Genomic DNA, 27,904 nt, shown 5'->3' with positions numbered 1-27,904 from the left:
GTGTTCAACGTTAGAGAGAAATATTTCGCGTAGAGCTGAACGCGCTTTATTCCCGCTCCGCGCGCGTTGCCTCTCTCCCCTCTATAGACACGAGGCGCCGCATAAAGCCTAATTTACTGTACGAGCTGGAGGTTTGGTTATTTTAACATCAAAAACATTAACATTAACGTTAATGTGGCGCCTTTATAACGTTTTCCCCCCGTCTAAATTTAGCTTTATTAATCAGCATGTTACGAGTCTTTCATAATAAACAAACAGATTTTTGTTCTAATTTTGTGAAAATTAGATGTCATCATGGATGGCAAGGAAAGCCTATTTATACTTATTATGCAAACAGTATTTTAATGCTTCACTGTTGTTATGTAAATTGTTTGTTTGTTGTTAGTAGATTCTCACTTTAAGGAAAATATAAAAATTGTCCTTTCAGACTTACATTTTTATAAATGTTCTCTCAGGGGATATCCCTGAACCCTCATACAGTGTTTTTTATCTGTCAAAAGCCCTCATGTGTTTTAATTTTTTTTTATATTTTCATCTTCATATTCAAGTGCCCTCGACTGATGAAGTCTTGATGAAATAGTTTAATCTTTTGGTAGAAAAGATCTCTCAGGCCACACTACATTTGGCTGTCTCTGGGCCCCCGATGTCCTCAATATATATATATATATATATATATTATTTTTTTGTTTTTTTTTGTTTTTGTTTTTTAAGAAGTACCATTGCTGCCGACAACGTGGCAACTTATAAAAACTATTTTAAAAAAGATACATATTTTCCTAGCCATATACTGTAACTACTGACACCATGTAGGCTAAGCTACATATTATTTTCCAGACCTTTGCTGGGAAGGAAATGTAGAGATCGGACCTCTTGGAACTTTAATTGAATACCCCTGACATATAATGATCCTAAATATAAATATAATTCTCAAATGTTGTGAGATAGAATACAATTAAAACTACTGCCATTCATTCATTCATTTATTCATTCATTCATTTATAAGGAATGTGCTTAATGTGCGATTTGCAGTTCTAAAAAAAGTGAGTAATGTTTCCCAGTTTCTGCCACTTGTATTCAGTAGCTCATCATCAGTAATTCATTTTAATAATCAATAAAAGATTCATTCATTGACCAAGTTTGCTTTAAAGAGGTCATGACCTCCTTTTTTTATTATTTTAAAATGTTCCTTAAGGTTCACTTATAGTAAAGTTTTTAGCACAAAAACAGTTTTAAATTTGTAAAACATGATCATTTTCCACCCTCATTCAAACTTCTGTCAGAAACGCTCAGTTTTGGTGCTGTTTCTCCTTTAAGACTTGACTGTAAACACTCACTGTTATGATTGGCTCTCTGGTCTTTACTGACCTGCTCTCTTTACTTGCCATCTCAATGCTCACCTCTACTGGGCGGGGCTACAGAAGTGATTAAAGGTGAACCAGGTGTTGATGTGTTGTTGTTGAGGACAGTGGCGCCTGCAGCTGTACGGCCGTACGCACTGTGTGTACCATGAGCGCTCCGACTGAGAAATATTTACTCTCAGAATATTTCACAAATCATGAAATGTGTCCCGTATTTCTGTTGGCTGTTTAGAAGAAATAACAATGCCAAGATTGCGAATGAATAATTCTTTTGAGTCGGTTCTTTTCAGTGAATTGGCCAAACGGGCTTGCAAAATGGTCTGAATCGATTCGTGATTCAGTACAATTCGTTCCGAGCTCTCTTACTGAATCATCTGGAGCGGTTTCTCACTCAGTAAAACAGTATCAGGATATTTACGAAAACAGAGAGCAAACAGCGCTGAATACAGTGGAAACTTATAATCAACTGAAACAAAACTAACTTTGAGAAACTTCAGCTAGTGCTGTGTCATGTGAACAAGGGGCTGTTCAAACTGAACGTGTATTTTCGTCCACTCGCGCTGTTTTTCAATCATATTCCTTGAACACATTCGCAAGATGGATGTCTTTTGAAAACTGCGTCACGTTTCACTGTTTTTAGCATCTCTCACGGGAGCGCTGCATTTTTAGACGCTGTGTCATTAAAAAAAAAATTCTTCAACTAATAAAAACGCACATGCTGTTGTTCAACTAAGGTCTGTATTCTCGTTAAACCTTAACTGCAAAAAGAGGTTTACATGCTCTATGAAGTGAAGCCTACTGTATAATTTTCTGTATAGACATGCACATTTATTTCCTGTTACTCTCTTCTGCCAGCTCAGTTACGCTGCATTTTAATTTAGTCAAATCATACATTTACATTTATGTCATCAGCAATAGCAGAGAAGAGGCTGATTTTTATTCCATTCCAAAGTATGAGATTGTTGCAGTAATTTCTCCCATCTGTATATACTGATTCATATGCATTTCTTTTTAAGGGTTGTAAACGATTCTTTCTCCTCCTCGCTCCTAAAATGTGTGCTATACATACTGTTCATACCAACTCACTGTTATCCCGTCTATCTAAAAATGATTTTCTAACAGACACGCACAGAAATGGCAATACATATTCCATTACAGCGGAAAATAAGGCATACATAATCTACTGTAAATATGACCACTGACGTATGAGCACAAAAAACAGGTACTCATGGTATGGAGTTATAAAGTTGCACGGCATGCTTTTAAGTTTATGTGTAATCACATTTTCACGTCAGTTTCTGCCTTTATAAATCCTGATTTGCTCCTCACTTTAAACGTAGGATTAAATCTTAAACTATGACCACATTTCCTATCATGTATGTCTAGGAAAGATGACTTAGTCAATGAGAGTAAATTATGGGCGGAGCGACACATGGAGTAGCCCCGTCCCATATGGAGCCCCTCCTCATTTTGCAGGCTTCTCACCAGAGAAGGCATGTCTTTGACTGTGATCATGCAAGTAATGCCCAGCACCTTGCTGAAAGAGTTAAAGAAGACTACTGATTCTATGGTTCAGTAACCAAGCTATGCAGAGAGTGACCTGTGATTTGATGGAAGACATTGGGATTAGGGGATAACAGCTGTTGTTGGAGTTTTTGGTCTCAGTAGAAGAGTGTTGTTTTTATTTGTTATATGATTTGTGGTAATCTGTCAGTCTTAAAGAAAATAGAGAGCACTTTGTCAGGCTTCATGCAGTTATTATTGATATCACCACAAATATTCAAAACATATAGCACAACAGTGGAACTTGCTAACATTTTTGTACAAAGAGTAAAAACTATGCTTAAAACCAAAAACAAAACAAAGAAAATTTGTTTGCTGTACAGTCAAATAATTTTATCAGCATCTAAATCATTATTTTGTTTTAAGAATATTTGTCCAAGCGTGAATTAATTCATTATAAATGTTCACTCAACTATCATTATTTAAATAATAAAAAATAAAATATACAACAACAGTTTTTGCTGTACCCACACATGGCTACAGAAATCTACCAAAATGGTAGGCCTATATCAATTCATTCTGAAAGAAAAAGATCATTAAAAAGAAAATAACACAATTTATGTACTAATCCATGGGAGTGATCCGATTTACAATCACAGCCCACTACTATTCAATAACAAAAAAAAAAAAAAAACACTTCATGAGACCACGGAAACCTTTGAATACTTTAATATTTTCACAACACATCCTGGCTGATCTGCTATAATGACAGTCACTTGTTTTTTGCTGCACTCCCTCCTCAATTTCAACACGCTACCATGTTTAGCTTTGGATCTCAAGGCCACTGGGTGGAGTCAGTGGCTTAATCAGGGCTCCTAGAACGGCAGGAGAATTTAAGGGTTCTCCACTGCACATCTCTAGCCCTTGTAAAAGATCAACATGTTTTATGTCCATAAGAGTATCCCAGAGGGAGCAGGTGAGTCCATGACTGGGCAGCGTTGGTTACAGGATGGCACAGAAAAACTTCTTCTCCCTGAAGGGGTTCTCAGATGCAGGCACAGGGGACAGCAGGGGGTCCTCTTTAGCGTGGGCTTCACAGTATGATGTCAGATCTGCTGCTGCTTTGGAGACCTGAGGTTGGTGTATGTAAGCACATGTAGTTACATACACAGTCATGTGTAAATGCACACTTACGCACAACTCTTACTGTATTTTTACTCCAAACCAACTTGTCAGATTAATTGTTTAAAGACCTCATGAAATTGCTTGACGAACACAGATTTCTATTCAGGCAGGACATATAGAAGGGCACTTTTAGGACTTTTTTAAATAGCCAATAGTCTTAATTTTACATCACAGCAATGAACCATGTCTTGCTATGTGCTAGTCAGCTGCAGGTGGTATTAGGAAGAGGGACATTCACATTATAGAGAGCAGTTGATTGGATGAAACCCTGAATGGGGAAAGATGATTTATCAATATCTTTCAACAGTTTTTCCTGAAGAGAAAGATTGTACATTTTAAATTAGTTCATGTATATCTGCTTAAAGGTTACTTTGGTAACACTTTACAATAAGATTGTATTTGTTAATATTTGTTAGCTACATTATTTAACAAGAACAAACAATGAGCCATTTGTTTTTCAGAATATATTCATCTTGGTTAATGTTTTAAATTCAAAGTTGTATACATTAACATTAGTGAACTAACAATGAACAATTGTATTTTCATAAAGTAACATTGAATAAGATTAATAAATGCTGTAATAAAATATTTTCATTGTTAGTTCATGATACCTAATGCATTTACTTATGTTAACAAACAGAACCTTACTGTAAAGTGTTACTGTTAAAGGAATAGTTTACAGAAAGATGAAAATTCTCTCATCATTTACTTACCCTCATGCCATCTCAGATGTGTATGACATTCTCTCTTCTGCAGAACACAAATGAAGAGTTTTGGAATAATATCTCAAGGTCCATACAATGCAAGTGAAATGTGCCAAAACCTTGAAGCTCCAAAAATCACATAAAGGCAGCATAAAAGTAATCCATAAGACTCCAGTGGTTAAATCAATGTCTTCAGAAGTGATTCAATCGGTTTTGGGTGAGAACAGACGAAAATATAACTCCTTTTCACAATACATCTTGTCATTGCAGTCTCTAGGCACGATCATGATTTCAAGCACGATTACACTTCCTAGCGCTTGAAGTGTAATTGAGCTTGAAATCATGATCACCAATATCAAGATTTATAGTGAAAACTTAGTTACATTTTGGTCTGTTCTCACCAAAAACTGATTGGATCGCTTCAGAAGACATGGATTTAACCACTGGAGTGTTATGGATTACTTTTCTGTTGCCTTTATGTGCTTTTTAAAGCTTCAAAGTTTTTGTCACAATTCACTTGCATTGTACGGACCTACACAGCTGAATATTCTTCTAAAAATCTCCATTTGTATTCTGCAGAAGAAAGAAAGTCATCTGGGAAGCCAAATGATAAGATAATTTTCTTTTTTTTTGGTGAACTATCCCTTTAATTTAGTCAACACTTAGGCGTACACTAGCATACAGTGGCGATTATAGGGGGTGGCCTGTGGTGGCCTGGGCCACCCTTGAAATCTCATTGGCCACCCTGTGGCCACCCCAGAACTGATTGGTAGTTCATCATGTTCATCAACACAAGAACGAAGAACCAATAGAAACACCTGTTAATCAAAGATGACATCTCAGGTCATTTGTTGATTTAGAGCCACACTGACCCAGGGTCAGTTTTATATTTCTGACCATTATAGTAGTGGTGGAACTGAAGCTGTGTGAGCTGATCTTTGATCAGTGAGGGCAGGGGCAGGCCGCGGGTGGCCAGGCAGGTGCCGCAGGTCGCGGGCAGTGGGCGCCAGGTCTGGAGCATAATGGTCAGTCAGAAGCACGAAGCTGACACGAGCTAGCGTCTACCTCCAACTTCCAATGAGTTGACGACGTCGATTTGTGGTCAAAAAGAAAGCTGTTATTTGAGAGGTATGTTCATCTAATCTAACGTTTAATTTATCCTGAATTTCCATGTGAATGTGAAAACATTTTTTCATTGTTACAGTAGCTAAGTTAAAGAGTAAGCTAGACCCTACACCACATTCAGCATGTTATCTTTATATTGACATGAAATATGAAATGCCATGTTTTCTGATTTAATGACTGAGGTGTGTAAAGCGTTTTACAGATGTATATGTTCAATAGCTAAAGTTATATATATGGCTAACCTGTGTGTGAAAGGGAAGGGTTTGTGCTGTGACTGTACTTTAAATCTTTATATGAGTTATTTATGAGCTCTTTATGTGTATTATTGGTCAGTCAGACCAATAAAAGCTTCAAAGTTTTTATACCTTATTTGACATTTTAAATATACAGAGGCAGGGCAATTTGCACTTAAATGCCGCAAATGATTTGACTAACTATTTTATTTGGTAATATTCAAAGTAACTGAAGCTATCAGAACATGTGGAAAATAAACCTGAGTAGACACTGTAAATAGAGTTTTGTTTTTTACTGTATTCAGAGCTCAATCTGCAATTTTGGGGTTTCCAGACAGACACCTATTATAGCCCTCGTAACCAATTTCACACACTGATTTGTACCCAATTTAACAATATTTCTGCTGGACAGTGCAGTTATAGCTAATAAATGAATGAATAATTGATTGAATGATTGATTGAATTGCGCCTCAATCAGTTATCACCTGTACTTGTATCTTTTTATGAATATACAGTATACCTGATGTTATACGCAGATTAATTCTCTACAATGAGAATAGCTCTTAAATATGTGTAACTGACTTTTCCTACACAATTACTGATTTAAAAATGGATGTTATGTTAAAATAACCAGAGATTCCCAGAAACGGTAATTGGTTGAAACAGAACAGGAATAGAAAACTGTCAAATGTCAAAACAACAGTCTGATATTGAATACAAACAATTCAGTGAATGCTAACGAGTTTAAGAACTAATTTATTCTACATGTGTAGATGTTGAAGCAAAGCAATGCGATATTTACACATTTTGATCATGTGCCATTCATAAAGGTTCTCCCGGTATCGCCACCCCACACTAGGTCTGTGCCCAATCTTGGCCACCCCAGTAAAAATGTCCTGGATACGCCACTGCTAGCATATAGATAGCTTCAAAGAAAATAAACATTTGATTTAATGACATGCAGTTTAGTTTGATGATATGTTTAATCTTCTCACCTTTATCCTGTCAATATTGGCCTCCATCTTGAGCTGCTCCACCAGTTTGCGAGTCTGAGCAATGCTAGCAGTGTTGTTGGTGGCCATGAGGCTGCCGATTCAGGCCTGTTGCACTGGAATACACATGAGATACACATGGATTTAGACAAATTCAGCAAGGTCTGCGTCTGAATTTGGCATATATTTAAAGATGACATAATACCAGGGATATTGGCTGTTCTATAAGGAGTTGTCTGTTCAGTGTGCTTTTACTTTCATTTTCACTAACTTGCTTTGAGCTGTGTTATTGTGTTATGGCATCACTGTGACAGATAAATGATATGGTTTTGAATATTTATTGTTGCTTCACTTGTTGTGTTGCATTTATTGTCAGGCAGCCGTGCTGTCAATACCAGCTTAGTCCAACATGAATTTCCATGAATTTTCTGGTCTGGCTGGTGAACCAGCACAGCCATCCCTGGTGAAAAATAAAATTGCTAAGCATATTAAATTTTGGCATACTTCAGTGTACTTGCAGACAGACTAATGATCAGTATACTTCAAGTGTGTTAATGATTAGTTAACTTGAAGTTTGCTATTTTGGAACAACTAAATAATTTTAGTAAATTTTTTACTAAGTATATTTTAGTTGTAATTTAATTGTAGTAAAGCACAATTTAAAGTGTATTTAGTGTACTTTTGTGTACTAAAGTGGAACAACTTCAAGTATACTTAGTACACTTAAAGTATATGCCTGTGTAGGGACTAATTACATGCTTGATTAGTGAAAATTAAGTGTACCTTAATTGTGTTATAAGTACATTACAAATTTATTATGAGTGTCTTCCAAACATACTAGCAATATAATAATAATAATAATTCCTTACATTTATATAGCGCTTTTCTAGGCACTCAAAGTGCTTTACATAGTATAGGGGGAATCTCCTCAACCACCACCAGTGTGCAGCATCCACCTGGATGATGCGACGGCAGCCATAGTGTGCCAGAACACCCACCACACACCAGCTGTTGGTGGAGAAGAGAGTAGAGTGATGTAGCCAATTCAGGGATGGGGATTATTAGGAGGCCATAATAGATAGGGGCCATTGGGGGGAATTTGGCCAGGACACCGGGGTTCACCCCTACTCTTTACGAGATGTGCCCTGGGATTTTGAATGACCACAGAGAGTCAGGACCTCAGTTTAACATCTCATCCGAAAGATGGTGCCTTTTTACAGTATAGTGGCATTAGGACCCACACAGACCACAGGGTGAGCACCCCCTGCTGGCCTCCCTAATACCTCTTCCAATATACCATGAATATATTATTTTTGTGATATGCTCTGTTATACTTTTGGCTAATTCCAAATACTAATGGGCTTTCAACGCATTAGTCATACATTTTAACACTTTCTGAAAGAAATGTCCAAATAATGAAGTGAATTCCAAGCATGAATAAGTAAACCTAAATATTACACTCAAATTTAACTTAAAATATACTACATCTTCAGGATATTAAATAATGCATTTTTAAAATATGCTTTCAGTGCATTGTTACAATGATAATTTTGAGCATACAGTTTAAAATAGACCTAAAATATATTTAAAAATAAAGTTCAAATAAGTACACTTTAAAAATTACATAGAAATTTCACTTTAAGTATGTTTTTCTAAAATATATTTTTTTGAAAATATACTACATTACAATTATTTTAAAGTGTGTTAAATGTTTTATTGTGAAAATAGATAAAAGCATGATGTTAATATACTTTTTATATATTTAAAGATGGTACAATTCTTTGTTAATATATTTGCAATGTACTACTGAAAAAGCAAATATATTTGAAATTTCACCAGGGATGCTAAACTTAACTGGTTGACCAACATGGTGTTTCTGATAAATCTGGCTGACTAATGAAGCGCTGCTGTTGAGCAAGCTTGATGAGGACACCAACATACTAGCATCCCATGCTGAAGACCAGCACCCATAACACAAAAAAATGCAGGCAATCAGCAATGCTGGGCTTACTGCACCTTACATCCTTTCTAACTGTCTCTAAGCTACAGAATTAAAATAGCTATTATCTGAAGTGGATATGTGGCAGAAAGTGTCTCTAGGTAACTGTGAGCTTTAGTGAAAATGACAGTGACTTGTCTACCTGACAATTTTTGTTGTAAAATACAAGCACATTATATATCAGTGTATGTGTTTAGGGGTCAGGTTTCACCTATATTGAGGGAATTAAATGTCCCAACAAGCATAGTAAAACTTGAAGCCAACAGTCTCTACAAGGAAAAAAGCTTGATAACAATACTAAATAATGTCTTATTGAACATCTAAAAATGTTTAGAGTAGTGTTAGAGGAATAGAAAATATCATTAGCTCAGTCTAAAAGCAATAGAAATCAATGAAAAAACAATGGTTTGTGTGTGTTCATGTGTCCTTATTTATTTTTCATGAGGCTCTGCCATATGGGTATTGATAGCACACTGTGGCACACCTGTCATGACTGTGAGCTCAAAGGTCTGTGGTGTATTGGAGTTTTTAATCTTAACCGGCCCCCCTGCACCGAGGTTAAATATAAAGGCCTACTGCTGAGAGTAAAAAGCAGGGGGCGCTAGACTGTCAGCTTTCACAGTGACCTCATTCTTGGTAAATCATTCTAGTTAATGGGCCCAACCCAGTCTGCTGGCCCCTTGGACACTGAAAAAGAGCAGAAACTCCATATCCTCAAATTTAAACAATATACATTTGTATTATTTACGCTATATGTTCTACATTTTGCATTCATCTCTTACAACTAAGTCTTGCCTCTTCTTTTCGTACAATGAAAGTAAATTGGTGACAGAGGCTGTATTTCTGCCTTATCTCCTTATGTGGAATAAAATGGAATTCATGGAAGGAAGTCATACGGTTTTGAAATAAAATTAGACTCTTATGTTCAATATTGGGTAAAAAAATTCTGCTACCTGTCAAAAAGCTGTTTATTCTGCACATTATTCTATATATCTATAGAAAACAGAATCCATTATTTGGGGTAAAATGTATTTGTAATCCAGACTTTACTGAACTAGTAAAGACAGTTTTCTGAAAAGGAACGGCTTCTTCAATTTTAGCTTCTAAAGACTGTTTCATTAAAGCTAGTGAGCAGCAGGCATCTTTGCAATGAACCTCAGTTGCTAGGCAACTGAGATACAGAGTGATTTGACAGCATTGAAATGTTCCACTCTTAAAATCAAGCATGTAGCTAACCAAAGGCAACTTTAAACTGTGAACCCCATACATCTGAAGAGTTCATAGAGGGGACAGCTTCAGCACATGGCCTACCTCAGTAAATCAGGCCTGAAGAGATATTTATAACCAGACAAGGAACATCAACACAAATCCAGCATAGAGTCTATGTTTTAAAGCCATTTTAGATTGCAGTCCCTGTTTGTCATTAGAGAGCTTCAATCTTTACCATATAGGGGTTCAGAGACAGGGGGGATTAAGAGACAGGAGGCAAAGGAAAAGTGCCACTGATAGGAAAAGTGAAAAGTGCCAGTAACTTTAAGCCTGCTGAGTGCTGACATACAGAATACATGTAGAACGTGATGTGCTACATACATCTATTGCCAGTTAACCCTTTACGTTAACACTCTCACCAGCCAAATTCATTGTATTGCACAATGTGCAATGCTCTAACTAACCTATCAAGGGTGAACTTACAGCTGTTTTACAGCAGGTTTATTCCATTGAGCTTCTGCTTTCTGGATGTCTTTTGTGCATTCGGTGGGCCTGAACTTATCACAGCAATGCAGTCAGCCAATCTACACTGTTTTTAATATGCCATCATGTTCTGTTGAGATTGACTTTATGGTTTTTATGTTTGAGTCCCAGAGAGCCCATTGAGGTATGTGTAAAAATAATGTTAGTAATTTCAAAATTAAAGTTGTATTTTTCTTTCAAATTCAAGTGTTCATAAATGTAAAAAAAAAAAAAAAAAAGGGAAGAAAAAACATATTAACATGAACCAATTATTGTGTAGAAAAAAGATACACAAAGAACAACTAAATAGACTAACTATTTTCCAGATAATTAGGAATGCACCATTATGAACATTTTGGCCGATACGATAACCGATTTTAACAAAAATTTTGGACTGATACCGATAATTTGCCGCTTATTCACCTTATTTTATCATCAGATCACTGTTTTGCTTAAGAATTATGCTTTAAAAATGTACAAAGAGGTACAAAAGCTATTTTATTGTTCTAACTTTAACTAGTTTCCATTTAATATGGATTTATCTGTTTACCACCTGACTGGGCAAAATTTTAAGAGAACCACAATGAAAGATAAATACAAAAAATATATAACATGACGATTTATGTGTGTGTTATGTTATTTTGCATTTCTGTTTTTGCAGTTCTAAACAATAGAACTCACATTTGACATATTATGATAGAACATTAGAAATACATATTATGAATTATTATATCCCACATGCTTTACTTTTTCAGATTTCATTTATTTTTGTAGGTATTTTTTTCAATTACAAACAGGAATAATTATTATAAATGTAAAAATACAACGCAATACATTTGCATAATTAATTATAAATAAACCATTGTTTTTTCATATCGCCGTTTTCATGAACGATCATAAGCTGTGATCATAAACGTTTGTAATTCGTTTGTGAAAATGGCAATATGAAAAACTGATGGTTGAGAATGGCTGTTTATATTGATGCTTAAAGCCATTTTATTTAATTTGGTCTGTAATTGGCTGATATATCAATGCACCCCTACAAATAATATAGTAATCATTTATTTTGGCTTTAGTGCAATAATAATATAAAAGCTAATTATTTAAATTGTCTTTATATCACACTTAAAAGTTTTCTAAATTTTTCTCTAGACTTTACACAAAAATATGTAGCAACATTTATATATTTTAGGAGGGGGTTCTTCGCAAGGTGATTTTCATATTTGAAAACCCCTGTTTTAATGTACTTTTTGCATTTCTAATTAGGGAACGTATTACAATTAAGCATTGTGAATGACATAATCAAAATAAATCAATAAAAAAAAAAATATTGATTTAAATTTGTTTATTATAAGAACAGTGTATTCCAAATCATTCAGATACAGTATACAAATATATAAGTATTTTTACTTCCGTAACCCAACTATTGCACTCTGTGTACCGAGTGTACTCTCAAATAGGAGTGTTCTGCTGTGCACTAGTCAAAGGATGGTAACATGAAAATTAATTGCATATATTCAAGTTTTATATCTTGGGTCTCTGAGACCCTAAACAGAAGTAATGTAGCTTTTTCATTTTTAATGATGGCTGTATCAAGCGTGTTATCAAGTTGATATTTTGTTTATTATCTGCTTTTATAAGATTAGGAAAAGTCATGAAGCATCAATCTGTTCAAGCAATGTCCTTGGTGTCACTCAGACACCAAACAGAATATAAAGGTTAAACATTTGTTACTTCAAACACTCTCTTGAGCTTAACAAAATGCCCATCAATATCTGTATTGATTTATCCATTGGATGACTGATCTGTTAGGAGTTTATAAAGGGGTGTGTATATATTTGAAGAACGACAGGGGGTGCTCTCATTTAATCTGTAGCCCCAGAGAGAGGGCCATATGTGTGCCATTTACCCAACTCTGCCACATTTCTACAGGGGCAGGAAGGCCAGCAGGAAAATGGCAGGGGGAGTTTGATGTAACACAACAAGAATAATCAAGGTGTAAAATAGAGTTCCTCTGAGTGGAAAGAGTTCCTCTTAATGGAACAAAAGATGCATTTTATCAAAGGAGAACTGTGTAAATAGGTGTCATTGACCTTACTTTAAAAAAAAACAGTACTGTGAAACTTGAAATATGGTGTGAACATTCTTATAAACCCAACAGTGGTTTGAACACACGCACACACACACACTCCCACTAACAAACTCTTTATCAGCGCATGTGTCTGATATGCTAAAAGCAGTGAGTATTTCTGATTAAAGTAGTACACTCACTAGTAGACTATTAAGCAGTGCAGATGAGCCAAGTAAACAAAGGGAACAGCACAAAGTGGCTTACAATATCCTTATTCTAATTAACAGGTTTTGCTATTGCAGTTACACCCATTACTAACAGATGCATAAAATCAAGCATTCAGCCATGCAATCTCCTTAGACAAACTTCCTAGTAGAATTTAGTACTACTTTTTCTCTTCCAGCATGACAATGCTCCTATGTACAAAGCGAAGTCCATAAAGAAATGTTTAACTGAGTTAGGTGTAACAGAATTTGATATTCCTGCACAGAGCCCAGACCTGAACCCCACTGAACACTTTTGGGATGAATTGGAACACAGACTGTAAGCCAGACCCCTCGCCCGACATCATTGCCTGATGCTCTTGTGTCTGAATGAGAGTAAATCCCCACAACTATGATCTAACATCTTGTCAAATGCCTTCCCAGAGGAGTGGAAGCTGCTTTAGCAGCAATGGGAGGGATGACACCATATTAATGCCTATGGTTTTGATATTAAAGGTTCAACCAGCACATATGGGTGTGGTGTTTGGGTGTCCGCATACTTTTGGCCATGTAGTGCATCTCCCTATTCCTACTTGCTGTGTACGTATGAGTGTGTTTTTCTGTGTGGATAAAAAAAAACTACTTTTACATTAACCTACCGAGTATTTCTCTTTCTTGTTCTCACCGTATGTTTGACTCTTGTCCTCTGCTTGCTTCGTTGGTCTGTTTAGAAAGTGAGTTCACCTCCCCTATGTCTTCAGGCTCTGTTGGGAAAGGAAGCCATGTAGTTAGAGTTCATATGTTCTATATCCCAGTTGCAGCTCTAGGCGTTTTGAAAGAGTTTGAGTGTGTGTGTGTGTGTGTGTGTGTGTGTGTGTGTGTGTGTGTGTGTGCGTTTGGGTGGTTTATGAGGTCTTTTTTAGGTTACAAACTGGTAATTACAAGAGTATTATGCTATAAATGTGTTTAATGAGGACATTTCTAGTGTCCCCATAATTCAAATCACATAAAACAAAAATACTAAATGATGTTTTTTTTTGAAAATTTAAAAATGCAGAACGTTTTTGTGAGGGTTAGTTTTAGGGTTAGGGAATAGAATCTATAGTTCATACAGTAAAAAAAAGCATTGTCTGTTTAGTTGACTGTGTGAATTGTTTTGAGAGCATTGACTGTAAAAAAAACTGTATGTCTAACTGATAAAACCATTAAAGTGAGTTTTGTTGGCGTAACCTAAAGTATTCAGGTTTATTTAAACATATTAAATCATATTTTTTTACTTCAAACCCATTTTTTAATCATTACCTCAGTGTAACAGGTTAATTAGCTCTATTCATAAAATAACTATTAATAACAGAATTTGAATACCCTAATAAGTCATTTGTTTATGTTATATACTGTCTACATTTACATTATAGTGTAATTACACAAGCAAGTAATAAGTCCCAGGAGCAGCTCACACATTGTTATTGTTAGTGATATTGAAATTATTTTAACATGTAATATGTGTAGGCAAAAAACAGTTGAATCATCCGTGCCAAACACTGAAAAGTTTATTTATCCTCGTTGCTTTGGTGCATAAGCTCAAAAAATCAATTATAAAGAAAAGGCTTGCACACAATTTCCATAGAAACAATCTTCCAGGATATTTATTAAGAGGCCAAAAAAGCGCCAAAAGTGCTCAGTGCAAGAACAAAACGTTTTGTTCTTGCACTGAGCACTTTTGGCACTTTTTGCACTTTTTTGGCCTCTATAAATATCCTGGAAGATTGTTTCTATGGAAATTGTGTGCAAGCTTTTTCTTTAACATGTAATATGTGCAATATGGACAGCGTAGGATCAAATGTTATTCATTAAGTTCAAATATCTAGTGTATATTAAACATGAAGTTTTCACTCGAAATTACTATATGAAAAACCAAATATTTGCCACTTCTTTTTCCCATTTCATAACAATATTATCTTATAATAACATATTTTTATTTGATATTTCTAATACAAATTTGTCCATTACACTAGACGTTTGGAACAGAGTACAGAGAACTTTATTTATCTATTTATCCGTCTATCTGTATTTCCGCCCCACCCTCTTTCTCTTCCTCTGCCTATCTCTGTCAGTGTGATAAATGGGCCAATTACTCTGCTAGAGCAACTCTGTAGCAGCAGTGAATTCCACTTTTGTGAATCACTTCCACACAGAACATTCCAGCGACATTTAATCTCTCTGCATCTCTTCTTTCTCAGTGCACACCAAAACCAAAACATTTCAACAACATTAGGTTGTTAACAACACAAGTTGGTAGGAACTGAGTCAACGTCTTGCTGCAACACTGTATAGAAAAGCTCTGTTTTGTTTCTAACAAAACATACTCTAACATACACGTAGTTTCAGTGGTTTGGAGTGCGTTTCCAGCAGTGTAAATGCACGAGAAAGCATACTTAATGGTTCGGCTGTTACATTTCAAAATAAGTCTCTTGCCCGAAACATACACAAATACATGAATGCTGATGCTACTGGCTAAACAAGCTTGAATTTATGTGTTGTTAGGTTCCTAAATATGTCAGATCCCAATTCATAACTCAATATAGGCACTTTGCATTTTTAGCAAGGGGCACTTTAGTGGGCATTAGCATAAACTGTCTGCTTCTACCATCAGTTTTTGGTTTTATGTCAACTACAGTCATGGCGGAGCAACAGTTTGAAAGAATCTTGATGAGTAAGTCAATAATTTACAGCAACTTACCTGAATAGATAACACATCCAATTTAATGACAAAGTCAATTGAAGATAGCTCTATCGCCCCCTTGAGTACTGAGGTTTGTTACAACCAGAGGGTCAAGTATTGGCTGGTAAGTGATTCCCATTAGCCCCTGCTGGTACATGCTGGAACTACACACTATAATGGCAAAAAATATTGTTTTTCCATTGACAGCCATTCAAAAGTATGACGGCGTTTTGGTGCCACGTAAAAAAATATTAAAAAATCTAAGATTTCAAGAATAAAGTCATAATATTTTGAGAATAAAGTCAAAATTACGAGATTAAAGTAAAAAAAAAAATTAGAATAAAGTCATAGCATTACGAGATTAAAGTCGTAATATTTCGAGAATAAAGTCAAAATTTCGAGAATAAAGTCGTAGCATTACGAGATTAGTAATATTTCAAGAATAAAGTCAAAATGATAATAAAGTCAGAATATTTAGAGAATGAAGCCAAAATGACCAGAAACGGCATGTCATTATCACAATGATAGAATGCTGAGCCAGCAGCTTCATCAATGCAAGAAATGGATGTAGATGATTTAGTTCAGTCATACTTTAGTTAGGATTTTTTTTCTTCTTTTGGCACATCAGCACAAAGTAATTATTGGGATCTGGTCACTGCAGTGGTTATGAATTCAATATATTCTGGAGAAAGAACCAGACAGACGTTCGCGCAGTCCCGCTGGGCATGGGTGATGCTTGGGCTGGGTTTCCCGAAGCTCTAAGTTGAACATTAATAGCACTTAAATTGTACTTACTACTGCATGTTTCCTAAAAGCATCGTTGTCTAAGTAGCATGTAAAAACACTCGTAAATTAACTAGAGCTATGAACCACTCTTAAACCCATTAAGCGCAACTACACGTATTGTTCTCACATCTTTCACAGTTTATCAGATACAAAGGGACATTTAATAAATTATATTAATATATTTTGATCATTGGAAAGCCATTGTACACAATTTCAGAGGATAAAAAAGTGCTGAAAAAATCGCATTGAAATCAATAGGCAGTCTCCGCGGTCTGTGCTTGCCACATGATAGCTGTAAATTTGGTCTAAAGATAGATCTAAATTTACATGACACATAATAATGTATAACGTTTTGTTGGGCTTCTTTGATAAGCATAATTGTAATGGCAATAGAAAGATATGTTCTTATTGAACAGATTATGTTTGCTTATGTTATTGCTTACGTTTTATATGTGAGTAATGTGACTCTGCAGTTTAAAACTTAAATAGGCCAAAAATTAATCATTAAAATATGGTTAACAAAGGAGGGTGAGAGTGTGCAATGAGTGATTCATTCTCCCTATTCCTCCTCCTCTTCTTCCTCCCTCCAATGGATGATTTAAATAGTTCTAGTCTGTTTACATGGCAGTCAAAAATTGCATGCTGCATAATGGCAGTCAGGCTACAAGTGCACAGTAGGTCTGGGCGAAATGAAAGAAATATATTCATGATATTTTTCGAAAAAAAATATAGCCATGTAGCCATATCCGATTACATCGTCAACCCCCTTTGCTTTATTGGTTTTGCTTTAAAAATTAAATGTATGTTTTGAATCAAGAAAAACTTAAAACAAAGATATTTCTAAATTTCTAAATTCAAATTACACTTCAAACGAAACTAAAAAGCTAAGAATAATGAAGTGGTCAAAAAAATAAAAGCACCATTCCTTTTGCCATCACGCAAGTATCCGTCAAATACAAATTTAGATCCGAAAGACAATTATAAATGTAAACATAATTATGATAAGGATAATTAAAATATAAATACATTTTAGGTTCAAGATGAACTTGTTTAGGTTGTATACACATTTGCTAGGCCAATATAAAGTGAGCCTGCCAATTTACGTGTGTTCCAGGAGACACGATCCCGCTGCACTCCTCTGAACAAACAGCACATCAGAGACGCACATTGACGGCTTTTCTGTCGTCTGTTCTTCAAAATATAATAAAGTGTGTTTCTTCAAGCACGTGTCTTTGTGTCTGTAGTTCAGCCTACTGATGTCTGTCATTTTAATCCTGTTCTTTTAATCTGTTTTCTAAGCAAATTTGTTCAATAAGAACATATCTTTCTGTTGCCATTACAATTATGCTTATCAACGATGCCCAATAAAATGTTACACATTATTATGTGTCATGTAAATTTATATCTATCTTTAGACCTAATTTACTGCTATCACATTGCATGCACAGACTGCAGAGACTGCCTATTGATTTCAATGCGATTTATTCAACACTTTTTTATCCTCTGAAACTGTGTACAATGGCTTTCCAATGATCAAAATATATTAATATAATTTATTAAATGTCCCTGTGCTACTTAGAAAACAATGCTTTTGGAAAACGTGCTGTAGTAAGTACAATTTAAGTGCTACTAATGTTCAACTTAGAGCTTCAGGAAACCCAGCCCAAGCATCACCCATGCCCAGCGGGACTGCGCGAATGTCTGTCTGGTTCTTTCTCTAGAATAAATTTAATTCATAACCGCTGCAGTGTCCGGATCCCAATAATAACGTGCTGATGTGCCAAAAGAAGAAAAAGGATCAAGATCCCGCACCCCATCTGCTCGTCGCCAAGGGTATCCCCCTGCGGTGACTGCACCGGCTCCGCCGCAGCCCGCCCCTTCGGCCCGGCCCCGGCGTGGAGCCCACCACAGGAAGCAGACGCCACCCGTCTGGCGGCCGCCAAGAACCCGTGAAAGGCTTCAAAGCGCCCTTGAGACGGGTGACCCAGAGACGACGAAACCCGCTGCTCTGGAGCTGGTAAGCAGACCTCTCCATCTTTTTGCTACCTTTGTATTTAATTGCGCTGCATGCCAAAGTGGCTGCAGTACTCAAGAGTTCAGCAAGAGCGGTTTCCATGTTCCCTGGGTCACATACCCAGTGTGCACAGCCATCATCACGACCACCATCCACCACTCTATTTGGCAGGTTTGGCGCTTCAGCGGCGGTCTCCTGCCCCTGAGCACCCAGCTGTGGCACAAATCCACCCCCGATGTGACAGTCTCCACGGGTCCTCTGGAGTCAGCAGCACTTCAAGTCACTGCGAGCCACTCACATCCCGGGCAACCTCAACACTACAGCGGATGCACTGTCACGACATGTTACCCTCAGGGGAGAGTGGAGACTCCACCCTCAGGTGGTCCAGCTGATTTGGAGTCGATTTGGACAGGCACAGGTGCATCTGTTCACCTCCCAAGAATCCTCCCCACTGCCCACTTTGGTACGCCCTGACTGAGGCCCCTCTCGGCATAAACGCTCTGGCACACAGCTGGCCCCCTGGCATGCGCAAATATGCGTTTCCCCCAGTGAGCCTACTTGCACAGACCCTGTGCAAGGTCAGGGAGGACGAGGAGCAGGTCGTCCTGGTAGCACCCTACTGACCCACCCAGACGTGGTTCTCGGACCTCACGCTCCTCGTGACAGACCCTCCTTCTTTCTCAGGGACGGGGCACCATCTGGCACCCGCGACCAGACCTCTGTAATCTCCATGTCTGGCCCCTGGACGGGACGCCTACCTTCCTGCGGTGGCAGGAACGAGGCGCCTGTATGCCTTTAAGTGGTGTCTGTTCACTAAGTGGTGTTCTTCCCCCAGAGGTGCGCAGTTGGATCAGTGCTTTCCTTCCTGCAGGAGAGGTTGGAAGGGAGGCTGTCTCCTTCCACCTTGAAGGTGTACGTTGCTGTCATAGCAGCACACCATGATGCAGTCGACGGTAAGTCCTTAGGGAAGCACGACCTGATCATCAGGTTCCTAAGAGGCGCCAGGAGGCTGAAACCCCCCAGACTGCGCCTCGTTCCCTCATGGGACCTCTCTGTAGTCCTTCAGGGTCTACAGAGAGCCCCCTTTGAGTCTTTGCAGTCAGCCGAGCTTAAGGCACTCTCCTTGAAGACTGCCCTCTTGACTGCGCTCACTTCCATCAAGAGGGTAGGAGACCTGCAAGCGTTCTCTGTCAGTGAAACGTGCCTGGAATTCGGTCCAGGCTATTCTCATGTGATCCTGAGACCGGGCTATGTGCCCAAGGTTCCCACAACCCCTTTTAGGGACCAGGTGGTGAACCTGCAAGCGCTGCCCCAGGAGAAGGCAGACCCAGCCCTGTCGTTGCTGTGTCTGGTGCGTGCTTTACTCATCTATTTGGATCGCACGCAGAGCTTTAGGATCTCTGAGCATCTTTTTGTCTGCTTTGGTGCACAGCGGAAAGGAAGCGCTGTCTCTAAGCAGAGGATCGCCCACTGGCTCATTGACGCCATAACTATGGCATATCATGCCCAGGACATGCCGCCCCCGGTAGGGCTGTGAGCCCATTCTACCAGGGGTGTAGTGGCCTCCTGGGCCCTGGCCAGGGGTGCCTCTCTAACAGACATTTGCAGAGCAGCAGGCTGGGTAACACCCAACACCTTTGCAAGGTTCTACAACCTCCGGGTGGAACCGGTTTCGTCCTAGGTAGTGGCATGCAATACAAGCGGATAAGCCCGGGATAGCCAGCCGGGTGTATCGCTTGCACATAGCGCCTTCCACCTCCTTTTGAGCTGAAGACGTGCGCCATTAATTCCCAGTAGTGTTCACAAACTTTGTTACCTGGTTGACTTCCTCCAAGCCCTGTGGCAGTCGAGTTTTTGGAGAGACTCGCTGCCAGTCCAGTACATGTGCTAACTAATAGTCCTGTTCTGGGGTAGGTGCTCCGCATGTGGCGGTTCCCTCTAAGGCTAACCCCATGCGATATATATCTTCTGCTAATTTGTTTCCCTGTTGACAAACTGCATCTTCCTTGGGCAGAGCCCCTCTGCCCCAGTCTCCATGTTTGTAGTAACTCCTCCCCCGTTGGGTAGGATCTACCTTGAAGACTCTCCACATGGTCGGAAAGACCATGTGATGTATTTTTCCAATTAAATACCCCCCCCCCACCTTTGGGAGAGGTGTGGTCTCCACGGTGGCTTCCCCTTAGGAGGGACACCCCCCGACTAGACCTGGCGGCCCAGTTGGATAATCCCACTTCTTTTTTAGGGAGTGGAAAAAAAGAAGGGGAAAAGAGGCCACGACTGGGTTAGCCTGTCTCCATCTTTTGGGTAGTTGACTTGTCCCCAAAGGGCCGTTCGACACTCATAACTATGTTGGGGGAGGTTACGTGTCGACCTGGTGTGCTGGCTATGAGGCACACAGTGGTCTGCCCACCACACACCGCCAGTTCACATAACACAGTTCAGCCAGTTGTGGCATTTCGTATAGGGACCCCTAGTGTCACTACATCGACACAACGTCGAGTGAGTGACAGATAGGGAATGTCATGGTTACTTGTGTAACCTCCGTTCCCTGATGGAGGGAACGAGAAGTTGTGTCCCTCCTGCCACAACGCTGAACTACCCGCTGAAATGGCCGGACCTTGTCTCGGCTCCTCAGCATAAAATCTGAATGAGTGGTTGCATACCAGCTCCTTTTATACCCATATGTCCGGGGGAGTGGCATGCAAATGCCAGTCGCCAATTTTCATTGGCCTTTTATCAAAGACCAGAGGTCTCTTGGGCTCCCAAGTGTGACCCCTAGTGTCACTACATCGACACAACGTCTCATTCCCTCCATCAGGGAACGGAGGTTACACAAGTAACCATGACACTTTCTGCCACTCAGCCAAGAGCAACACCCAAGGATCCTGGAGAGTTAACAATATTCCAAACATCCAGGGCTGAATATATTTTCTACTTTCACGTATATATTGCAGTGTATTTAGATACACACTCACAAATACACTTGCACTTCTCAGTATACCTTTTTTAAATACATACAAAGCTTTTCTTTCGTTATGTCATTTTGATCACAGCTTCAACATTTCCAATATCATCCAAGATATATAAGTGGCCTTATAAAGGTCTGTGAACCTGATTTGTTCAATTTTAAGGCAAAGCCTGAAACAGAATGAGGGACATAAGAATTTAAAGGAATATTCCGAGTTCAATACAAGTTAAGCTAAATCATTAGCATTTGTGGCATAATGTTGTTTACTACAAAAATGTATTTCGACTCATCCCTCTTTTTCTTAAAAAAAAAAAAGTTGCAGTGAGGCACTAACAATGGAAGTGAATGGGGCCAATTTGAGTTTAACTTGTATTGAACCCGGAATATTCCTTTAATACAGTGCTTAGAATTTTGTGTTGCATTCTCAATCAAACTACACACTAATCCTTAACCAAACCCCCAAAGAAAAGTTTTTGTATTTTTAGAATTAAAAAACAAAAACAAAAAAAACATTATTTACTTTCTTTCTAAATTATTTCTACCTTTATGGATGTCCCCAAAAGTAGATTTTGTCAGATTTAGATAACTTCTGGGACTCAGGCACATACATATTCATGTTAAAAACATGACATCAAACCGCTTTTAGCTGTAGTCTGAAATAAGAAGGAGAAAAGATGCCTGGTGTGAGTATTAGTCAGAGTGGCTGAGTCTACAAACAGAGCATGAAGTCATTTTCTCCTTCATGGGAATACTCTCTCTCTCTCTCTCTCTCTCTCTCTCTCTCTCTCTCTCTCTCTCTCTCTCTCTCCACACACTCAATCACATTGAAATGGAGTGAAAGGATGAAAGAAGCTGGCTAAGTTCCTCAGGAAAGAGTGGAAAAATAATAAATGGAAGAAATTTAGTTCAGCTTTTAACAAAGACCTTTGTCTCTCACAGTTGTTTATACTTATGAACACAGCCACACAAAAACACACACATACACACTCCAGACAGCACCATATCCACCCACTCTGAACAGTGAACTGTATGATGTATGCAGGGGTTGCTCTTATATTGTTCACTTCTATTTAAGGGCCTCTCCACCCACCCCCTTTCTTTCCCTTAGAACAAAAATACTGTACTATCCATATTTAGTTATTATTATTCTTGAAATTACACATACACATATGTCCGAAGAGCTTATAATAACATCCATGTCTACATGAACATACAAATTTGACAGACATTGACAGAGATCAGGGCGCTGTACTATTGAATGGGATCTTATGCAAGAATGAGCATTAGATTCATCAGAAAACACTGGGGACTCCTGGGGGATTCCTCTCAAATATTCTCTCTTTCTTTCTCCAGCATCTTCTCTGTCCCCTCCCCCATGCTCTCCTCCACTTTCATCCCCCCATCTCTGGCAGCATTTACCCAAAACAGATGCTCACTCCTCCTCAGGCACAGACGTAAGTATACCTGACCACAAAAGGCATTTCTGCATTTTTCTGCGAGTGTGTAAAATATGCATCCTGCTTTTCTCCACTATGTGTTAACAAACACATCCTCTGGTAATTCACAAGCAAACATATTCCAACCCAGAACGCTGATCTACACTGACACATATGCAATGCTGCTGGAAGAAGCTTGCATCCATGCAAGACTAGTCAGACAGAACAAACACACACATCAACACATTGTGAAAAGCACTGCACACGTCTTACAATAATCTAGTGCAGATGTACACTTAAGTAAAAACAAGTACCGTAAACATGCATCTATATACTAAGGGTATAACAGGTAAAGTCCTGTTTTTATAAAAAAATAAAGATTATTATATGTGGATAGCTATAACAGGTTTGTTGGCCCCCCTGAAACATCTTCTGCATTGCCCTGTCACACATTCCTCATTCTAGTCTTTATGTCCTCCAAATAGCTGATGGGAAGATTTGCTGCTTACCTTCTCTGTGAATGTAAAATCTTCAATGGCACAAGAGCAGTATGAAATAGTAGCACACATGCACTCCTTGATCTGAGACTCTGGTACCCACACACATTGCCTGCTACTCCACCCCAGCTGACAGCCTTCCTCTTGCTCCGCCCATCAACAAGTGGAATTGCTCAGGAAGCCAGCCGAAACCCACTTCCTCTCTCTCTCCCAAGCACTTACACAGATTTTGTTTAAAATGACAAATGCAAGCTTATTTACCTTCTGCCTCCACAGTCAGACCATTTCTATCAAGGTGTCTCTTTCTCCCAGGCACCTGTAGTCTTTGGCTTTGATTATACTGTACGTGCTCTGCTGGTGATGTGTGCAAAGCATATAATTTCTGCTGTCCACTCAGTTTGTTTCTCTGTGTGCTTGTGCAACTCAGTCAGATCTGCACTGAGGTTCTTGCTCAAAGCTGACAAGGAACACTGATAAATATCCACAACTGCCCCTCCCCCAAAGCATGTATCTCTAAAGAAAGAGAGAAACAGAAACCCTCCCTTTCAGAGTCATTGTACACACACACACACACACACACACACACACATACACACACAGCTTGATCTGAGCTCCTGTAATCAAAAGCTTAATCTTCGGACTTGCAATATTAAAACCACAGAAGATTAAAAAAGGAATTCCAACTGGCAACCTCAAATACACACATACACAGTTACTGTGGAGGTTAAGGTGGTAAGGTGTTAGGTAGGATAACAGATGTGTGTGAAACTGTTGCAGAAATCATATTCCTGTTCTATTTTGTCAAAGTAAAGACTGTTACACTGTCTCATGCATGAGTCCCTTGAGAATGGCATGGCTTAGTTTGTCAAATAAGGATCCCTGTGTCAGCATTACTCTGCACAACATGCATGCATACGTGTAAAGGACAAGAATCTATTACAAACACTACTGTTTAATTAGTGTTTGTTAAAGACAAAATGCCACTTTGACCCCTGTGCCAGCGTGTGTGTAAATATGCAGTGAGGTCCAAAAGTAATTGAATACATTGAAATTCAGTGATTGTTTTCTTTTAAACTATTATTTAAAAGTGGAATTAAGTAGGACGTTCTAGAATTTTGAAAAATATTAAACAAAGAGTGATAGTGAAGTAAAATGATTAAGAAATATGTAGGATTCTGCATTTCTAAGTCACTAATCAAATGCACTAACTTGGTACAAAATGTCAGATTTCTTTGCTTTCATCATGCACAAGATTTTCTATGGAACATTCAAGAAAAAGGGAGACATACCAAGTACTAAGAAATTCTGAAATTCATGTCATTATTAAAATTGTTATGCTGATAATATAATATAATATAATATAAAATGTCATAAAAATAATAAAAATGTAAATTGAATTGAAAGAATGTAAAATAGAAGCATTTTATAATAAATTATAATTCTAATATATAATATAATATAATATAATATTTCCCATTCCAAATGAAAAGACGAAGTAGCCAGTTATGACGTTTATTCATCAACAACAACACACAATACTCACAATTATAACAGACTAAATTAGTGGGAATAAAACAGTTTCTTAAATAAAATCAAAAACATCAGTCCAGCCCAAGGGCAAATAATCTGCATACTCTTCCCATTTGTCTTTTTTTTTTTTTTTTTGTTCACTACCCCTCCCCTTAACCCCTTATAACAAAAAGACATGTGAACATAAATTTAACATTATTAGAAAAAATAAAGAACTTTATTTTTTGTATGTTACAATAATATAATACTGTATAATATCATATAAATATAATATAATATAATAAATTGTATTATAGTATATAATAATAATTAATATAATAAAATAGAAGCAAGTGTTCTCAGACTAATTAAGCCATACATTGTGCAAAAAAATAAATACATAAATAAAATAAATAAAAATAAAAAAGGATGAATAACTAGTGAATGGATAGATGGATGAGTATAATTAGGAAAAAAAAAAGAAAGAATTATGCTACTAGAAGTGGAGAGATAGAGCATTTGTTTGGCCAGCTTTGGAAGAATATAATGGAATTAATTTATCAGTGAGCTGATAGCAGAGATTCATTATATCTGCTATCAGAATAATACCATGATTCTGATCACTCACTAAAACATAATTACATTAATACACATATCCATCAACATCACCGCAAAAGACTGATCAGTATAATAACAAACAATTATTTGGAGTTTGTGATGAGTTAGAGACAGAGAGAATGAATATGTATATTTGTGTTTGTGTGAGTACGATTTCAGTTCTAATTTAAGGCCATCTGGTCTCCAGTTGCTGCTGGCCTGCTCCACTGCCCCACGGGATTACCATGAGGTTGTCAGTGAATGGACTATCACCCTGATCTCTTCACACGCAACCTGCACAAAGACATTAAACAATAATTCGTACAGATGATTTGTTTTGATGCTTAACAAAGGCTGTTATCAACATGATCACTTGCTCAGAATTTTGTATTGGCTAAATAGAAATTTAGATTTAAAAAACAACTTGACACTCTTGGCTTTGCATTCAGTTCAGTTCAGTGCAATGGTCTGGCTTTAGGATTCTTCACTAAAATGAGCCTCAATCTTTCATAAATCCAGTTTAATATCATACTCCAGACTTAAACTCTTAAAGGGATAGTTCACCCAAAAATGAAAGTACTGTCATCATTTATTCACTCTCATGTTATTCCAAACCCATATGACTTTCTTTCTTCGGTGGAACACAAATGGAGATGTTTGGCAGAATATTAAAGACTGACAACTTTAGTCACCATTCACTTTCAGTGCGTCTTTTTTCCATACAATGAAAGTGAATGGTGACTCAGGCTATCTCCTTTTGTGTTCCACGGGAGAAAGAAAGTCATATGGGTTTGGAACAACATGATGGTGAATAAATTACAGCAAAATTTTCATTTTTAGGTGAATTAACCCTTTATAACATTTCACAAATAAATCACTCTGTAGTTATTACAACAGATAGCATTGTAATAGCTTGATACCATTATAATATAGCATAGTGTTATTTTTATCAACAGTGTCCTCTGTTGTCTTTCTATCCTTTGACAGTTATTAAAATTAAGACAGGAAGAAAGAGAATAACGAGATGGTAAAGAGAGATAAAGGAAGAAATGGTAGGGAGTGGAGGAGATATATATACATAGAGAGAGAGAGAGAGAGAGAGAGAGAGAGAGAGAGAGAGAGAGAGAGAGAGACAGAGAGAGAGGAAAAGGAGTGTGACGAAGAGCCTGGTGAAATGGATTTCCCTCTTTTGTTGCCTTGCCAACAGTGGCAGTGGATGAATGGTTTTCAGTACAGTTGGGTAGCTGCAAGGAATAAAGGAGGAATAGGCAGACAGATGAAGAAAAGACAGCACAGGCAGGGGTTTAAAGAAATGGAACAGAATTTTCTTGCTCCTGAAATGTTTATGTTGATTATTGCACTCTACCCACAGTGGGACAGTTAGCTGTACCATGAGAGAGTGTATTGTATGTGAAAGATGTAGATCAGTTTTTGAAAGCAACCCACAAACACTGCTTCTGCAAACAAAACCATCAATATAATGCTGATCACATATGTGACATCCTGAATGCTCATACAGACATTCTCTTGATAAAAAAAATAAAAAATGTATTAGTGTTGGTGCTTGCCTAGAAAATTCTGTCATCATTTATTCTCCCTCCTGTAGTTTAAGGTATGGATTCCTTTCTTCTGTTGAACAAAAGAAGTTCGACAAAATGTGAGCCTCAGTCACCATTTGTTTTCATTGCATATTTTTTCCATACAATGAAAATGAACATTGTGGCTGATGCTTACATTCTATGTAACATCTCGTTTTGTGTTTCACGGAAGACAGAAATTCATACAGGTTTGGAACAACATGATTTTCATTTTTGGATGAACTATCCCTTTAAATGTCCATTAAGAGGAACACAGAAACAGAATTCACATCAGAATGTGTTCTAAAAGAAGTGTGGAACCATGCTGCCAGTCCCTTTTCTGCATTCAGTCTGACTTACCAAAAGTAAGAAGGATTAGAGGTTGCACATGTATTGCTAGTTGGTAGGATGTAATTTCTCCTTTGGAATGAAACAGCCACAAAAGACTACAGTTAAAGATCAAAAATGGTTTCTATGTGATACATTTTACACCTATATTGTGACTGGTGATGTACTTCTATGAGGGTCTAGGTTATTTGCAAACATGTAATAATGCATTATGCTTACCTATTATCAGAGGTGGAAAGTAACGAATTACAAATAATCAAATAATTGTTCTACTTTTTTTTCAATTAACATTTTTATTATTTTTAACACAAAGAAAAAAACACAACTATATATAATGAATCAATCA

At 37.7% G+C, this 27,904-nt stretch overlaps 1 protein-coding gene across 8 annotated transcripts; it reads right to left on the bottom strand.

Moving 5' to 3' along the window:
* Window positions 1–1,192: 1,192 nt before the first annotated feature.
* On the bottom strand, window positions 1,193–23,954 carry gng2 (guanine nucleotide binding protein (G protein), gamma 2). Of its 8 annotated transcripts, none has more exons than XM_051648813.1 (4): window positions 23,789–23,954; window positions 13,764–13,868; window positions 7,104–7,216; window positions 1,193–3,992 (listed from the first exon to the last, which is right to left on the bottom strand). In XM_051648813.1, the coding sequence occupies exons 3-4, from the start codon at window positions 7,188–7,190 to the stop codon at window positions 3,864–3,866; spliced, it is 216 nt and encodes a 71-aa protein (XP_051504773.1). In that variant the 5' UTR covers window positions 7,191–7,216; window positions 13,764–13,868; window positions 23,789–23,954; the 3' UTR covers window positions 1,193–3,863. The 8 variants fall into 8 exon arrangements, with proteins under 8 accessions (XP_051504773.1, XP_051504777.1, XP_051504772.1 ...); XM_051648817.1 differs by having other exon boundaries at window positions 13,790–13,868; XM_051648812.1 differs by lacking the exon at window positions 23,789–23,954 and adding an exon at window positions 23,540–23,674.
* Between the last annotated feature and the right edge of the window lie 3,950 nt (window positions 23,955–27,904).

Source organism: Myxocyprinus asiaticus, chromosome 21 (genome assembly GCF_019703515.2).
Source record: "Myxocyprinus asiaticus isolate MX2 ecotype Aquarium Trade chromosome 21, UBuf_Myxa_2, whole genome shotgun sequence".
NCBI lineage: Eukaryota > Metazoa > Chordata > Actinopteri > Cypriniformes > Catostomidae > Myxocyprinus > Myxocyprinus asiaticus.
The sequence above is the reverse complement of the archived record's forward strand: the minus strand, read 5'-3'. Positions and strand labels throughout refer to the sequence as shown.

Coding starts and splice junctions, on each gene's coding strand:
- gng2 (XM_051648813.1), bottom strand. CDS start 7,190: ATGGCCACCAACAACACTGCTAGCATTGCTCAGACTCGCAAACTGGTG. Junction 3,993..7,103: donor CCAATATTGACAGGATAAAG/GTGAGAAGATTA, acceptor CACCAACCTCAG/GTCTCCAAAGCAGCAGCAGA.